This window comes from Seriola dumerili, unplaced genomic scaffold (genome assembly GCF_002260705.1).
Source record: "Seriola dumerili isolate Sdu_G_001 unplaced genomic scaffold, Sdu_1.0 BDQW01001449.1, whole genome shotgun sequence".
NCBI classification, from domain to species: Eukaryota; Metazoa; Chordata; class Actinopteri; order Carangiformes; family Carangidae; genus Seriola; species Seriola dumerili.
Window position 1 is genome coordinate 157,048 of NW_019175704.1, and position 18,542 is coordinate 175,589.

Genomic DNA, 18,542 nt, shown 5'->3' on the forward strand with positions numbered 1-18,542 from the left:
AGTTGCTGCCTTTGTGATTAATGTAGATTTACCCGATTTTCAAGAGGCCACTGTACGGCAGTGTTGCGCAATACTGCAACACACCTCAGGTTCATTTTGCACACACTGTGAAAAACAACTTTGATACGTCAATCTCAGGAGATTTTACAATCACCGGGTTTAAAAATTAAAAAGTTTATTTGTTCAAATAAACTGCCTGACAAATTAAAAAGGGTTTACAAAACAAAGATAAAAGAGCTATGAAGTATATATAAACAAAAATATTTGAAACAGTGGACAAATGGAGATATGAAGTAATTGTGTTTTTAAAACAAAACAAAAGATCATTGGCAAGAGGGTTGAATGTGGAAGTGTGTTAGCATGACTCCTACAAAAGCTCTAGGCGTTGCGATCGATGCGGACGTCCACCTCTCGGCCATTGATCTTAGTTCCATTCATCATCCTGCAGGCCTTCTCAGCACTCTCCGGTGAATCAAATCTCACTGTTCCACAGCCCTTTGACTTCCCATTCTCCATCTTGATCTCTGCAAACATTACCTGGCCTGCAATAAACAATAATGAGAAATAACTACATTCTGAAACCACAGTGTGTCACACAGTGTAGATAAGTTTAAAGCCTGAGATTCTGGCATTCTCGTTTAACTATCCATATGTCAATATGAGATGAAGTCTTCTATTTGAGTGGTATGCTGTATGTAGGTTTTTTGTTTTTACTAATGCATCAGCAGTAAAAATTTAATGAATGCTGAGGAAAAGACGTACCGCAGTGACTGAACTTCTCTTTCAGCTTTTGCCATGTAAGATCATAGGACAGCTGCAACACACATATTGATATTTCAGTCCATATACTTGTCAGAATTTACATTATACTGGAGAGAGGATGAGTGTATCATAAAAGAGGTGGACTCAACAACATACTGTGAAGTACAGGGCCAGTTACTTAAACTAAACAAACCCAACATCATCATTTATATTAATGCATGGGTTATGTCACACCTCACTCAATAAGGGGGTATCAACGCACAAATGAGAAAATGTATTTATCAATGAAGAAGTAATTACATCAGTGGGGATTTCTCCGGGATGGTTTTGTAAGCCCAATGCTATATAATAGACTTCCAACTAATTCTTGTTACTAGCAAAGCTCTCACAGATCTAACCCACACTTACATTTCGCACAAAGATCTGACAGCCTGCTTTGGACCCAGAGCCTCTGTCAGACATGCCTCCACCCATGTGGCCTGGTCCCCCACCTCCATAGCCACCAAAGCCACGGTTCATGTCCATTGCTGACATGCCCATGCGGTCAAAGCTGGAGCCCATACGATCCATCGACATATTGCCCATTCCACCACCACCTGCAAATTAATACACATAGACGCACATGATATGAGAGAGCAACAAAAACTAATGCGCTGTACTGTTTATTTTAACAGAGCAGTATTATGCAGCTTCCAGCTCTGTTCTAGCCTTGCAAAGGCTTATCTCAGATTTATATTCATGAGATTTTAAGACAATACCTGCATATTGAAACTGCAATACACAAAATATTATGATGATACTTTTTACCATCACATAGCTTTTCATTAATTTTGTCCAATGACATGTCACCGAAGCATGTACAAACACTGAAACTGTACTGGCATTCTATCACTTCAAAGCATTAGCTGTCAGAGAGTACAATGTCACTGTGACATTGTTTATACAGGAGGTGCAGCCTTTGTACAAGTTTGTATTCTTAGTGTACCCAAACAAACTCCACAAGGAAGAGAGTGTATAGAAATAATGCAAATTATCTTGTGAGTACAAAATATAGTTTCTCTAACACTCTTCCATGTTGTATTTTGTGTATATCTCCATGTGTGAAAATACAGGTTGCCATGGAGCCATGCAGTAAGCATTTTTTCAAATATCTCTGATAAAAAAGGAAGCGACTGATGTTGGTGCACATGGTTGTTGCTCATCTCTATTAAAAAAAAAAAAAAAAAAAAAAAAAAAAACTGCAGTGGCAAAACACAATTGCTGTATATCATGAAAAATGCCAACAAAAGGGTTTTTTCAGGCTTCCTTATTCTTGGCCCAAACAATTTGTACATCAAACTCTTTCTCAGGCTCTGGCTGCCCACACACACGAATAACACAAAAGTAAAATGTTATGTCTCTTGGTGCTTGTCACATACATGTTGGATCTAGTGGATCAAACCTTTCTAATTCTTCATAGTTCAACAGCAGTTTATATCATAATGTACAGTATGTCCACAGTAAATGGGCTGCATATAGATAGCACTCAAAGCACCTTCCACTACAGGTCACAATCACCATTCACACACATTCATAAAGTGCATCTCTATCACACATAAACTCACTCACTCATAGGAAGCAATTTGGGGTGCAGAACTGAGCAACAGCCACAAATAGTCTTTCAATTGCAACTATGGCCACAACATCATACATGCCTCAGTGTTGTCAACATAGATCACTATTGATCCTACTTCAGTATATGTCAAACACTAGTGCTCACAGACTTCATGTTAAATTGAACTAAAACATTTGAGAAGAGCCATTACTTGTCATCTGATTGAAGGACTGTCCCTACAACCACTAGACTTCTTCGTTGTCCAATACCTATTCAGCAAGTTATGAAGCTTAATGACTTGCTACATCGTAATACACTTAATACTCATTCCTCCTTTACATGACTTGATGTATAAACTGTCAAAAGACTATAAAATGTTAAGGGCTAATAACTTTCCAATGTCAACAGTAATAAAGAGATTAGTGGCTCACTAAAGAGCTAGGGGAAGAACTGATATATAACAGATTCATAAAAACTGTGGATGGAATATCTCATGTACCTAATCCAGTCCCCATGTGCCCCATGCCACCACTGCCCATGCCTCCTCCATAACCTCCGCCTAAAGGAGAGAATGCAAGTCAGCGCAGATTAGATTAGACCATAACAACAATGTCACAAAAGCAAAAGAAACAATCAGCCTATAAATAGAACAGCATTCTCTAAAAATCAATCATAACTCAAAACCAAACTACACAGAGGAACTTGCATAACCTCCCCTGTGTCATGTTTGACTTCAGACAACCCTGAATTCCTTTCATACTGACAGAGTATCACTTACCCATGCCTCCAAAAGAATCCCCAAATCCTCGATTCACTGGCATGTCACTGTGCCCAAAGTCCCGATCCATTCCACCCATTCCTGACCGGTACATATCTCCACCCAGAGAAAAACAAAAAATGCAACCTTAGACTGGAGTTACCACAAAATGGTAAACAGCTCAGTGTTTATAGCATAACATCGTAGAACTGAACCTCATCTCTGCCCAGCAGGGGCAAATAGGCTCACTCACCTCCCATCCTGCCAACTGGAGCCATGTCTCTCCCTCCAAAGCCACCCATGTTGCCCATGCTCTCCATGCCCCCAAAGCCCCCGCCACCACTCATTCCTGTGAAAAAGCAGCATCCAGGTTTCAACATCGCTCTCTCCTTTGCTCCACAAAAAGTAGACCACGTTCTTTCGGAAGGAAAACTCACAGGCAGCAAAAACCTTACCTCCTCCAAGTCTGTTCATTCCACCATAACCTGCAACATCCATACCTATGGCAGAAGACGTCAATCAGGCCATGCCAATACACACGCTGTATCTATTACATCTTATGGGTGTACATACATGGAGAGGAACTGTGTGTAGTCTGATTATCAAACACTGTACAAAGGTGCTTTTAGGTACAATGTCAGTCACATCCTATCACCTTTGTACAAAGAGAAGCTCTGACCATATTTAACCCATATTGACACTCTGCAGGGTCAAAAGAAGACCCACATAAATGTCAGCCAAGAGTTGACGGTTACACATTAACTGCGTTTATTGGGTTGCCGACATATTAATTATTACAGAACGATGTCCAAAGTTGTTGATTAATACTGCCTTGTGGTATTAATTGTTGACCGGTGAGTGGACATGTGTCTGGTTCTCTCTGATAAACATGTGCCTACAGAGAAAGACTCATTCGCAACACATGCAAATGATAAGTGATGTACTGTACATAGGATGTGGGGGCATTTTCTCAACTAAACATAACTAAAAATATTTGAGAGGTGACTGACCTCCAGGCCCCATGGAGCCCATGCCTCCTCCACCACTCAGGCGATTGGCATTTATAGGCTGCCCACCTGGCCCCAGTCCCATGCCAACACCACCAAGACCCCCTATACACAAAATACACAGGGAAAAAGAAGGTGTGAACTATGTAATTCACTAGCAATAATAGCAGAGAAGATCACATACCCAATAAGAATTTATATATAGATCTAATGTATTAATAATCAATTATGTGAGCAGCATTTATTGAAGCAAACATTCAATGAAAATTCTGTGTACAAAGTCATATAGTGACAAAACATGATCCTTTACTGCATCTGCAATGCACCAACCTTCAAGAATGGAAGATGTACTGCTCACAGCATACTTAATATCAAAGCTATACAGACACTGCCGTCGGCTAGAGCAGTTGTTATTTATTCACCCTTGTGTCATATTGTTAAATTTGTAGTATATTTCCACATCATATTTTGGCGTCTTCGCTTTCATTGCAGACATTGGACCTTTGTCTATTAATAACCAGCTAAAACTCAACAACAATAAAACTGTTTACAATTACTGTATGAGAAACACACTATTTTATATAATTAAGAAACCTGGTCCTTTAAATAAAGGCTGAGGGATTGCTTCTCAAATAACTTTCTAAATTTTTTAACTGCAATGACAATCACCAATGTTTTTTGTTTTTTTTCAATCACATCTTTATGCGTCTAGCAGCATGCAGATGACAGTTGATATTGTCAGACTAATAGCTAACCCACAGGTAGGAAAACATTTACAAGCTACTTAGTATTCATTTCATTAGCATAGTGCTTCAGCAACATACCTGAGCCTTTCTAACATCACTATAAAATATCTATGCAAATTTATTAACTTGTATTATTTGTTCCCAGAGGGGGTCATACCTTACACTGACAATGTTATTGCTATACACAAATCACTGAGCTTATTTCTATGGATCTCATCTCAGTAACTGACAAGAGAATAACGGTGTACTCACTTGGTAACTGAGATGTTTTTTCTACTTGACGGAAATCATCAGGGGGAAGAGATTTCTCATCCTAAAAAAAAAAAAAAAAAAAAAAAAAAAACACACAACAAATGTAAAGATTCATCTTCATATCCTCTGTACAACTTTAGTTATGTAATAACATACCATTTTAACGTGCATCTGTCTGTCAAAAAGCATCTGTCCATTGAACATGGCTGAGTCCAGAGTCAAGGAGAAGGTCACAGTAAAATTCTAGAGCATTGCCATCTGTGCTTTATATTGTAGTGTTCAATTCTGAAGGATACATATGGCCTGCACAGCCTCCAGTGACTGCTCAAAAGTCACTGTTCCCATCCCGCGGCTCTTGCCATCTTTATCTTCCTTTACATCTGCTCGTTTCACCACACCTGCCATGCTAAACACCTCCTTTAACTTCTTCCAGCCCACCTTGAAATCCAGCTGTAAAACAACAGAAAGATACCCCTATTTTTAATGTATGATTTATCATTAGTGGTTAGATTTTGAAGTTATTTATTACAATGTCCTCACGTTGGCCACAAACACTGTGGTGCCTAGTCGTCCGGCTTGCAGCGCATGGATGACCTCAGGTGGGATGTTGGGGTTGTTGGCAATGGAGGGTGGGATGTTCATCCCACCAGGCCCCATGTCCTGCCCACGACCTCCTTGTTGACCACCTCCCATGCGCTGCAGCACACGCCGGGCATGTTCCCCATCAGGGTCCTTAAAAGAAAAAGAAAGAAAGAAAAATACATTACATTTTGCAAGTCAGGTTAAGGTTTAAAAAAAAAAGAAAAAAAAGAAAAAAGAAAAAGACAAGAAAGTGCAAACATTTTCTTTATCTCTTGACACATCAAAAACAAGAAAGCAAGAAAGGGTGTTATAAAGATAAAATTATAACCAACAGTTTTGTGTTGCTGTAATCATTCAATCATAATATCCTCCCACCTCTTTGATGTTGAGTGGCCTTCCATTCAGGTCGTGCTTATTCATAGTTAATATCGCCTTCTTCACAAACTCCTCATCTTTGAACTCCACCACACTGTTGAATCAGGGAAACAATCAGTTCATGGCAGCACAAAGAAGTTTTTTTTTTTTTGTTTTTTTTTTTAAAGTTATGTTTAAGAAAGTATGGCAGTCTCTTACCCACAACCCTAACCAGGGGGCATCACAGGAGTCCAGGTAGCACACATATCCAAAGCCGAGGGAGTGAACAAAATACAGTTAAAATCAAAACAAAGCACTTGAACATTGTAAATTAAATGTATCAACATGCCTCTAGTAGTTTCAATACTGCATGTTGGCCATGTTTTGCCCACTGACTTGAGCCAGCAGTTTTTGGTTGTGCTCAAGTCTATTGCAAACAAGATTAAAAGGCTGCTAAAAGCATTTTTATCATTATCTAAAGAAATGGTGACACTTGACATGTTTTAAATAATAAACAAACAATACTATCTTTTGTGTATATACGCTTATATATTTTGGTAAAAAAATATCTGGCACTAACAAATAACTATGCATTGTAATTTATCTGAAACATTTAATGTTTTGAACTGGACATAAATACAAGGAAGAAAATCTTAAAATAAAAAAAAAAAAAGCAAAAAAAAAAAATGCATTAACATATTTATTTAGTACATTGTTTAAGATTAACCAACTTTGCCACTGCAATAAAGAAAAAAAGTGTTGTTCAACTTTACATCTACAGTATGCATTTTGCCATTTAATAAAAAAACATTAAAGAAAAACACTACAGGATCTTTGAAGAGTGTTTTGTTCCTTTGAAGTGAGAGCTGTGCCATAGAACAGAATTGTAGGGTAAGATTTTGAGACATGAGGGTCAATCAATGAGACAAATCACACAACCCACATTTCCCTTTGGAAAATGGCCAAACAGACAAACTTTTAAACCAATTGAAATGACAACAACAAAAGCAAAAGTGTACTCTTAGATGAGTTCATTAGGCTACTTTTCCAAAATTCAACAGGACATCTCCCTTTCAAATGAATATCAATCATTAGCCATCTATCAGGCTCTAAACACAACCTACAGTATCTCCAGTTCAGTAACATAGTAAGACCCAAAGGATTAGAACCTAAAAGAGCACTTGATTAATGAGAGCCTGCTGAGGGCATTTAAAACCTCGTGCAGCAAGTTGGCCACATCACTTACCCTTGACTTTCCTTCTGCATCCTTAAAGAGCTCCACGTATGTAACCTCACCAACTACATGAGACATACAAAGGAAAAATACCAAAAGAACAAAGGGATTTAAGTCACCACGTCTTCAAGTCGCCGTTGGCCTTGGCAATGCCGCTACAGATGGAGATGTCCCATTAATGATCAACAGTCAGCCCAGACCAACATCCCACCAGACAACACCATGCCTTTCTGGGCAGTGACTGAGACCCTCAAAGGCCAAGGCCAGAGAGAAATACAGCTACATTAAACCTGGGAAATTCAAAAGACTTCAACATGATCAGTTTGTCAACAGATTCCATTCATGGCAGTTGAGAGTTTTAAGCTGTCCTTTGACCTTTCAAAAGGCTTCTTGAGACCGCCATAATTCAGAAAGTAAAACATTACAATATTTTCATTCATATAATCAAGATTCACCTTGCAACAGATGCAACAAAAACATTCAACAATCAATTCTACTACTGGTTTGAGGTTACATTTTGAAGCTGACAATGCCATAAAACAAGTGACAATGTAACTACATTCATCTTCCTTTTCTCACAGACATATCAGCCCAAACTAAATTAGTGTCCATCCAAAAGAATTTATTAAAACTCCAATAACCTAATGTCACACTATGTTGGTTCCCTACTATCTGCACTAAGTACATCCAGAGAAAACTACAAACTAAATGACTACTGCTAGAAGCAGAATGCTCCATTTGGTAACAAACAAGAAAGGGTCAGGAACTTCTAATCAGCTGGAGAGAGAGAAGGGGAGACACATCCCCATCACTGGGGACATTACCTTTCTCACGCATTAGATCTTTAATTGCCTGCCACTTCATATCATAGGGGATATTGCTGATGAACACCCGGTTCCTGTGAGCACCCTTCTTTTCTCCACCATGTTTGTCTTTGTAGGGATGGTAGCGGTTCCCTCTTCTGCTCCCGGAGGACTTCTCTTTAGCATCCTGCTTTTCTTTAGGGGGCTTAGTTTCTTCGCCATCCCTACATAAGGCAGAAAGCAGCAAGTCAAAAACAAAATCTGTGAGTAATAGCAGGTTCCTTTCGTGTAGTTTGCATTTAGTGGTAATGTGCTTTTCTTTACATCCTTCCATACAAAATGAATGGAACAGCTTTATAAAAACGATTTACCTTGAAGAAAAATAATCAAAAATGTTATTAAATAGAATGATAAAATCCAAAAATGATCATATTTCTATTCTGAACTTTATGTGGATAACTGCTAGGACACCTAAGGACGGAATGTAAAAGGAATTATTTCACAAATTAAATTAAACATAAGTATCAAAAGCACACATCTATGGTGATGATAATTTAGTGTTTATAAAGGCCTTGTGTTTTTTAATATTGTAATGTTAAACCATTTTATCAGAGGTACTGTCCTATTATAAAAAATAAAGAAAATACAAGAAAGTACTACGTTAGCTAACATAGTTATTTGGCATCATTTAGTTTACATTGAAGCTTCGCAAGCCATCTGTAGCTATAGATTTTGTAACCTTGACACAATAAATCGAGCTGCTGAGTTAAGAAGAATAGCAGGGATGCTAACGCTAGCTGGTATCTGAAATCAAGTACAGCTTGGTTGATTTATCCAACTACCAAGTTAAAAAAAAGGGTTTGAAGCCCAGTTTAACCTGGTGATTTAATGTACGTTGAATATTAGGACTGTGTTAGCGTTAGCTTTCAGACAAGCAAAACACAACCGAGGTTAGCTCCCAGTTAAGGTTGACCCATTGCACCACCTTTGATGTTAAGGCAAGAGCGAACCAGTTTGAGACTCCAGTTATACATTATATCAGCATCCCTCTGGCGTCATGTTAGCTACAAGCCTAACATGTATCACACAGGTGCTTTACGATGTTTCACAACAGAGGTTATAGACGCTTCTTGGCTAACAATAGCTAGCATTCCAGGACTCCATTTTAGCTAAACTTGCTAACGGCTGCAGAGGCATGACGGACAGAAAAATTCATAATTTAACTCACGTTTTCACACCGTTGGGTGTTTCTTCAGATGTCTCGTCGGTTTCGGACTTGACGGATGCAGTACATTCGTCTTGCTTTGGCTCCTCATCAAGAGTTGCAACATCTGCCATGTTGAGCTTGGGTTGTCACACAACGCAAGATGCCTCTGACGCTACGCAGTTCAAAATGTGCAGGGGAGATTTGTGCCTCCAACGCGAGATTTGTGAGTTGCCAAGCAGCCTGATAGAATAGAATAGAATAGAATAGAATAGAATAGAATAGAATAGAATAGAATAGAATGGAATAGAATAGAATAGAAGTATATGGGTCTGGGAAATACGCATAAATAATATGTTGATATTTGGAAAGACTGTGCACATTAGTAGACAGCTTCAGGGATCATAAGGGAATAAGATTGTAAGTGAGTGTCTGAATAACTGTGAACAGAAAGTGACACTTTCTGATGGATGCTTCTACGTGTTTCTGAACAGTACCCAAATCCCAGAAAATCATATCAAGACCTGTCCAACCTGCTCTACAGCAGTATGATCCATGCACAAGGGAAAGCCCAAAGCTATATTATACAACCAATAAGTTCCTGAATACTTATTTAATGTCTAATTTCAGACAGTGTAATTCATATTGAAATACCAGTTATACATATAACCTACAATATTCCAGGCAGCACACTCATAGTGTCAGACTATAAGTCTTGCTTTATTGATTATAATACAGAGCCAAGCTAATTCATCATTCCTGAAACTATTGATTGATGCTCTGTTACTCTACTGGAGGAATAATTTCATTTTCTTTATACAATACACTTTAACATTGTAGAGTATCTGCTCAGCAAGTCTGTGCAGTTGCCAAAACCAAAAAAAAGCACTTCAAAAGTTGATTATACTCCTATACAAAAAATTGTCCAGCTCCTAACTGTTATGATATGAGGACAATAACTATGTGACCACAATAATGGTGTTCAAACCATAGTTTTATGCTGTGCAAGACGTATCATTTAGACATCTACACGTTTACATGATGTTCATTTGAATCTTTTCATATATTTTGAGGAAATCATCAAAAGCTAAGCCATTTAAAAGCTACTTTTAGGGACATTGTCTCATTTCCAATCGATTTGCACGACATCTGCATAGTCCATATCATGATTTTATGTGTGTCAGAATCTTTGGTGCAGCTGTAGGTGAGCTGCACCAAACCAACGCAGATGTTTGCAATGTTATGTGAAAGTTTCTGATTACTACTCTGATATGTTCATTCATTAACTGCTTAGGTTTCAGCATGCTTTATCCACAAACTGAACAAGTGGTGCAACTCCCTCATGAAAATAAATACATTTTCACTTAATTCAGGAGCAGATACCACTGATATGTGCAATGAAGGAGAACGCAACTCTCTGAACTTTCAATTACAACCATGGGTCAGGTTGACCTTTAACATAAAAGGGAAGTTAACCTTTAACATGTACACGTATTACTCTGTCAATGAAAAATCAGGTCAATAAACTGATAATACATTCCTTAAGGGCTGCCTGTTTTCATAACATACTTCCTACAGATAAATGCTGCAACATTACTAAGACGGCTGCAAAATAACCTTGCAACTTGGTTTCACAAACAAAGAACAGTCAGTCAACCTAAGTTGCTGCACATAATTTATGAAATTACATTACAGTACATTAATATTTCATCATCATATGCCAAAAATCTATATGATAATGTGCGCATCTTTAATGTTGGAGCTTCCCCAATAGATTTGAATTGAAATGTGACTCCTACATTTCTTATCAGCAGTAGCAACAATTTCAAGATGTAGATTTTTTATCTTTTCGTGGAAACCACAGTCAGCATTTGGATCTGGTTTCACATAATCAGTAGTAATCAAAAAAGACCTCTTTGCTTTGGCTTCTTTGGAAACACTTAAAACTTAAATATTATCCACTGAAACATCATGTTGTCTTTATGACAAACCAAACAAAAACACAATCAGAAAAGTAAGCTACTTTTTCCAAGCAATAGCAGAGAAACCTACAACTAATGACAATATTAAATTCATTGTGTGAATACCACAAAATAGCGCAATATGAACCTGGCCCTAAACTTGCATATGATTGATATGGCTATCACTATCTTACTGAAGACCATGAGTTTCTCTCTGATCACACTAGGAGATGCTTTAATTGCAACCACAGCTTTATTTCTCTTATCTTGTATATCGTGATGTGCACGGTCGCCTTAGCATTATACCTTTGATAACAATATCGTAGATTATTATATTTTTTCTAAAAAATTACACCATCCTTTTAAAATGAAAACTTAACTTACAATGGACCATGTAAATTTAATTAAGTTGTGGGCCCCAAGAGAGATAGTAATTGCTGCGGTTAGGCTAATGGGGCCCTAATAAAGTATTTAAAATCTTGGTAATTTCACTGCATCTGTCTTTGTACTTTCTTGTGCAGATTGTATTATCACACAAGGGTGTGGTGTAGAGTTCATTAACATTAAAGGGGATACTGTGAGAGCAGTTCATAGATTCATAGTTTTACAGTTCTCAGTATCAGTTTTGTTCCTGACCTGTTGTCTGGCTGAGATAAAAGTTGAACAATCTTTATCCTCATGTCCTGTGGACACTGCGTAATATTCTAATATGCTTTATGCAACAGATTCAGATCGTCTCAGCAGTTCCTCTTCCAAACCAAAAGAGTCCAAAGATAATCAGCACACCTTGACACACAGGTAAAAGCACATTTGCATGTTTCGACTGTTGACAGATGTGGTAAAGGTGATTCAGAGGCAACTTCTGTTAATTTTCACATTCATGAAATCCTTTCCAACAGCCAATTCACTGTAATGGATTCAGACTTTCTGTAACTTGACCTTATCACTAGAATGCTATGACCCAACAGTTTTCCATTTTGACCTTGTCTTTTAAATTGACATGAGAGCATTGCCAGAAAACATCCAACAGTTCCATTGTCTATACAGTGTGACATCTCCTCATCTGATTTTCAAGAACCATCCTTGAAATGAATGTGAAATAAAACTGTATTTATGACTTGGCCGACAAATCACTGCGACGCCACACTACCCGTCTCTGCCCAAATACAGCCAAGGATCAAGTATCAACAGCACAGCAAGACTAGAAACTGCTACGAACCCAAGAAGAAGAAAAAAATACAGTTCAAAAGACACTGCAGAGGCATAAAACTCTGTGTTTAAATTCTCTCTGGGATTTTTTCAGCTGTTTACAACTGGAAAAGGAAAATGGAGTTCTCCTTCCCACTTTCAAGCCTTGAATTATTGCACATCTCACACTAGTGATGACCATCTCCCTCATGGCATGCCTTCTCCTTAGATCCGAGTCACTGCACCACTGTGACAAAAACTACATTGCTGATATGAATTTGCGCTGCATAACAACAATACAGATGGCCAGACGCTTCACTGCTGCATACTGTTACAGACCTGCCGATTGTTTGCCCATACAATACTGCTTTTCATTCACTCCAGTAAAACCTATGTAAATACCAGTCTCTTCCTCCTTCCGCATGTCCAGTGGAGCTTGCATTCGTAAGCCTTTAAGCAGAGGGGGCTAATTCAATTTGACCACAGCAAACTGCACCAATTAAAAACACATCATCAAAGCAGGAGCAGGCTTTGAGGATAGTGCTGTGCTGGACCAAAAATACCTTTGCAGCAGCATTTACTGGCCAGGAGCAGTGAGAGGCAGCATTTCTCCTGCTGGCTAAGCCATGATATTCCTGTCACATTTTGGTGGAGTCATTTTGAGAAGAGCCAAATAAGCCAGGGAGAGGAGAATGGAGAGAGAAGAAAAAAGAAGAGGGGGGTTGCTTGTTTATGCTGCTGCATCGGCCGTGGTGTTGCTGAGGGGGGGAATGTTGTGAATGACTGAGGCAGCAGAGCAGCTGAGTGAGACTAACAAGTGGTTGCCATGCAGCAGGAGCAAGCGTGCGTGCTTCTGGAGGGAGAGATAGAGAAACAGAATGATAATGAGTAGGAGGCAGCAAGTAAGGGAGCATGAGGAGAGGAGCTGTATCTCTGAGAAGAGACATATATCATAGCTTGATCCAGCCTCTCCCTCGCTTCTCTGTTCCTCTCTTCATCTCTCTACCTTTTTGTTTAGATGTGGGGTTAGCCTAGCACACCCTGTATGCTGGCAATGGATGGATTAATGGACATATGTCTGGGGGCTCCGAGACGGAGGAGTTGCTCGGAAGAAACAGCAGCAACAGGTCTGTAAGGATGGAACGATAATGACGGTGAGACGCCTGCTTTTTCTTTCGCAGACATCCCACACAAGAAAATCTGTCAATGCAGTCTCTCCTTTCACCCTACCTCACTCCCTCCCTCTCTCCTCTCCTCTCTCTCACACCATGCATACTTGTGCAGTGTCCTCATCATTCTACTTGCTTCTCCCTCGTCTGTCTTTCCCAATTCTCTCTGTTCATTCCCCTGTCCCTGTCTGTATGTATCCTCCCTCTCTCATCCAACCCCCCCCCCACACACACACACACACACACACCCCCCCTTCCCTCCCTCCCTTCCTTTCACTTGAGCCACCTGCTGCTTGTGTTCATATGAACAATTTGAGGAGGAAAAGAATGACAGAAGCAGACTTCCACTTGTGTGACCACACCAATTTTGCGATTATGTTCCGTCAATCACCGTCGCTATCATGTTTAATGGAATCACACTGTCCGGCAGGCATCTGCTGACACGCAACAGGTAGAGATCCCTTTCTTCTAAACCATAACATACGTGACATCACATCTTCATGAGATGTGACGTTTTCATTGGTACCTTACAGCTTTGCCTGTGTTTCACCGCTGGCTATGCACTGCGACACACTGTCATGGCATTGGCTGGTATTCCCGAACCCGTTCTCCTGCAGTCTCCCTCACTCTTCTGTTCATGTTTGCCTTTTGTAATTTTCTGCAAAATTCCCAGAGGGGCAGAGTGAGAGAGAGATCAAAGTCTCCGGACATCTGTTTGATACCACACTCAAAAAAAAAAAAAGGCTATTTATAGATACCTGTAAACCTGTTCAACATTTAATTGTGGAATTTCTGTATTTCTTCTACCATATCAGCACCCTTGTTTCTCACAGTCTATGCAGTGTAAGCATGAAGTATTTAAATAGGTTGATTAAATGGATCCTCTCTGCAGTAGAGACAAGACAGCACTAATCTGAAGCCATCATGTAATCTCTGTCCAGGTAACATGCAGGCTCCTAAACGCCTGACCCTATCGGAGGAGAGATGAGGCACCTAGATGTTGGTTTACCATGTTTAGCGTCCACTACAACCACTCCCTTGCTGCCATGAGCGGAAACGACATGATGGCGCACTCTCTGACTCTGGAGCAGAAGACAGCGTTTGCCTTCGTGGGGATGCTCCTGGTGTTCCTGGGGCTGCTGATAGTAAGGTGTTTCAGGATCCTGCTGGACCCCTACAGCAGTATGCCCTCCTCCAACTGGGCTGATGGCATTGAGGGGCTGGAGAAAGGGACGTTTGAGTACGCCCTTACTTAACACAGGGACACACACATCCATAGATGTCCTCGCGAATAGAAAACGCCTATAGATACACATACGCTTACACACGGACACAGATACACTTGCACACACGCAAACACACGTGACACACAGCCCTGCACAACCATTGCACCTGAAACTGACACACCATTAAGACATCTCTCTGTGACAGACTCAGCTAAGAGACTGAAGCTGTGTATGTTGTTCAATGTGCGTGCACTGTTAGTTCAGAGCCAGTGTAGAGTCTCTCTACTGTATGTGACTACATGTCTGTTGTGTGTGTCTGACCAAGTGTGAGGTAGACGCTGTGTCATATTCTCCACTGCCCTTCTGCCAGGGTGGTGTGCATTTCAGCTCATCAAATTTACACGGAAATGGCTGAAGCTCCCTTTAACCCATGCCTACAAGTTGAATGTCTGTAGATTATAAGAGGAGGTAAGAGGTGGATGCTCGCGGGACAGGGTGGGGAATTAGGGTGCAGTGGGATTATTCAGATACAGTTTGAAGACTCAGGGACAAGATTCCTCATGTGAACTCAGAATGGGAAACAGAGTGGTTCCACCTCTGCACAGCAGAGCTTTTCTGCACAAGAATGTATACTGTCTGGTTGGATACAGGGTATTATGTCAAACTAGTGCTTTGTGGACTAATCAAATCCAATCTGTTGGTGATCCAAAGGGATGCTGCTGCTGCTGCTGCTGCTGCTGATGCTGCTGCTGCTGCTGCTGCTGCTGCTGCTGTGACTGTACAGATTGGTCCTTTCCGTGGTGTCTTGTTTTTTGAAGTCATGCAGTGAAAGGCAACTGAACAAACTGTGATTTACATTATGGTGTTACTGTTTCTAAATGATGCAAAAACAACTCTTTTAGAGTTTGTACTGCTGCTGGTTTTGAGTGATGATACGTTGTGTGTTGCCACAATTATATGTCTGGGTGAAAGAAAAAAAAAAAAACACAACTGTTTACTTTTGTCTGCGAAGACATATGATTGTGTCTGAAGGTTGGCTGATGCGATCAAGCCAAAGAACTTTCGTGGGGGAAATGAGGATTAGAAACTAGGAAGAACTCTCTCTTTCAGTGCTGCTAGTTTTCTAATGACAAGGAGAAACCCTCACTACCTGTCTGCGGAGGAAAAGGTCACATGGAAAATAGAGGTGGGATGTCTGTCAGCACTGCACGTGAGCATCTTTTTCCTCCTGTTCTCAGCCATCCTCACCGGTTCACACCTGCCCTCTTCTCTCCAGACAGAGGAAGACGGGACTAAACAGAGACTGTAATACGGCAGACTGGTCAAAGTCTTGAGTGTTCCTTTGCTAATTCCTACGGTCTACGGTTTCTCCTTAGTGCTGTGAATCTGCCTTACTGTGACCTTCAATGGGTTTATGTGCCTTCATCTAGAAACATTAGAGCACCTGTTTATGTGTGTGTGTGTGTGTATGTGTGTGTATGTGTGTGTGTGTGCGCGTGCGTGCGTGCGTGCGTGTGTATGACGGATGACATCTCCTGACCTGTTGCTTGCTCAGCTGGTGGTAGAGATTTCTCATTGATATAGATTTGATTCAATGATGTGAAATAAATAGAATTTCTTCACTTTAAAATATTGTTGGCATAATTGTTGCTTTTTTGGTTCTCTTATTGCAATCTGAGGAGCACGTGAAACAAAAAAAAATAAGAAATCACTTTTACAAATGAGCAGGACACTTTAGGTGACAGTCGGCAGACGCTCAAAATGTTTCTTGCTTCTGATTCCAGTCTCCGGCGGTGGTCGTCCAATATTGCAGCGATGCGTTAGAGCAGGAGAAACAGAGGTGATCAGAATTTTTAGCAATAACTCTAGTAAGAGTAGATTCCTCTACAGTTTACGGTATGTGCATAAATGTGCAGGCATGGTCAAGAGACAGAAAAAAAGGCTAATGTAGCAGCAGTAAGCGATACACACAGGCATCCATTGACAGTCTTGTGGTGATAAGGGAGGTCTTGATCTGCAGAGCCTACTGCACTCAGAGGCCAGGCCACCGTGCACACCTGCCTCAACGCATCATTCGTCAGGAATGCAATCATTATTGCACCATTATCTCTGTCACCTATGTGACATCCTTATCTGAAATCTATTTTTAGTGGAAAAAAAAACACTTCGCTTTTCCTCTTCAGCCTAAAAGCCCACTAACCTTAGAGGAAAAACTCACAAAGGATCATGAGTCTATTAAATTTTAACAAATATGGCTGCTTTGCATTGTATTTTCATATAGTGCAGTCAGGTTGTGTGTTGTCCGAAGTTGATTTGAAATTCCATAAACCACTTTCCCTTCTTTGACTGGACATAATGTAGAGACAACTACTCGTCTTTTCATACAAGAGGAAGCATTATGAGGGCCTACTCTTACAGTTACACTGCGCATAATATGTGAAATTATATCCTTCTGCATTCCTTCAGCAATAAACCAGAATCATTAGAAATACTCATCTTTTGTTGGCATAAAAGTGATTAGGAAAGAAATGTAATTATACGTTCGCTATTGGATTTACAGAAAATAGCACCGTGCTTAAAGAATCTCATTTACACTGTATGAGACAATGAGTCAGCTAAATGGTGACCCTTAGCATTTGATAATCAGTCATCAGTTTTATTAGTTGCGGTCTTCGAACCTCACAAGCTATGTCCTTGATTTGTTGTGACAAGACCTGGAGATACAATAGGCCTTTTATTACTGAAGCAATCCAAATGGCTCTCAAAGCGCTGTAATCTAAAGTTAATGATACTTTTAGAGCAGCAACTTCCAAAAATAGCTTGAGGCAGTCGGGTCAGTGAAGTGGTGATTTTTTTTATTTATTTATTTTTATTAAAAAATCTTTATTTTATGCTTTAGACTTTATGTCACTTAATTTTTTTTAAATCATGCTACACAAATACAGTCACAAATCTGCAAAAGCCTATGCTGGTTGCTTTGCATTAAGAAATGAGCTAGAGACAACTTGATTTTTGAAGTCAGGACCCTCATGTCACATCTGAATCCTGAGCAGAGCCTGTGTTTCATCTTAGACTTAACCATGTTGAACGCCTCTAGAGGCAGATAGGTCAGTGATTACCTATCATGACGTGTATGATGTTTTATAACAGTCATTAATGATTATAAAGCTATTATGTTTAATAATTTACTTTTAATCAACTCAACTTTTGTTGGTTATTTGCAGGTGAATGTTTCTTTAGAATATAAGTTAAATAAGGAATATTACATTTTACAAAAGACAAGTTAATATTACAGTAACATTCAAATTTGAAAAATTCCAGTGGGATCCACCTTACCCAAAGATTTCTCTTAGCAAGTATACAAGAGAACTACATACAGGAGAGTTTTTTGTTTTGTTTTTTTCATTTTAATATTCATGATTTTTGAAAATCAACAAAATCAAATTCATGTTGAATTTTAAATTAGATTTGTTTAGCTAAATTTTCAAAAAGGTGCCTATGAGAGAGCAGGCCACGGTCCAACAGTAAGCTTCTCTATAAAAAAAATATATCATGCTTGATTGGGGGCATTTCATTTTATTTCTGATTGACAGATAGGATTAGCAGGCCTACGCTGACTGGGCCAATAGCTGAGATGAGCAATAGGGTTTACCCACACTTTTATTTATTGCAGCCCTTTAAGATGTAGTATCAGGAATCCTGT

At 39.6% G+C, this 18,542-nt stretch overlaps 2 protein-coding genes across 4 annotated transcripts; one reads left to right on the forward strand and one right to left on the reverse strand.

Moving 5' to 3' along the window:
- Positions 1-4: 4 nt before the first annotated feature.
- myef2 (myelin expression factor 2) lies at positions 5-9,463 on the reverse strand. Of its 3 annotated transcripts, XM_022768267.1 has the most exons (17): positions 9,320-9,463; positions 8,113-8,315; positions 7,301-7,353; positions 6,274-6,281; positions 6,076-6,169; positions 5,659-5,850; positions 5,415-5,568; positions 5,275-5,324; positions 5,119-5,179; positions 4,124-4,225; positions 3,569-3,613; positions 3,367-3,462; positions 3,135-3,230; positions 2,856-2,915; positions 1,171-1,358; positions 763-814; positions 5-542 (listed from the first exon to the last, which is right to left on the reverse strand). In XM_022768267.1, exons 1-17 carry the CDS (start codon positions 9,427-9,429, stop codon positions 379-381), a joined length of 1,728 nt encoding a protein of 575 aa, XP_022623988.1. In that variant the 5' UTR covers positions 9,430-9,463; the 3' UTR covers positions 5-378. The 3 variants fall into 3 exon arrangements, with proteins under 3 accessions (XP_022623988.1, XP_022623989.1, XP_022623990.1); XM_022768268.1 differs by lacking the exon at positions 2,856-2,915; XM_022768269.1 differs by lacking the exon at positions 763-814 and having other exon boundaries at positions 449-542.
- Positions 9,464-14,623: 5,160 nt separating this feature from the next.
- ctxn2 (cortexin 2) lies at positions 14,624-14,919 on the forward strand. The gene has a single exon (XM_022768322.1). It carries the CDS (start codon positions 14,624-14,626, stop codon positions 14,867-14,869), a length of 246 nt encoding a protein of 81 aa, XP_022624043.1. The 3' UTR covers positions 14,870-14,919.
- Positions 14,920-18,542: the final 3,623 nt, after the last annotated feature.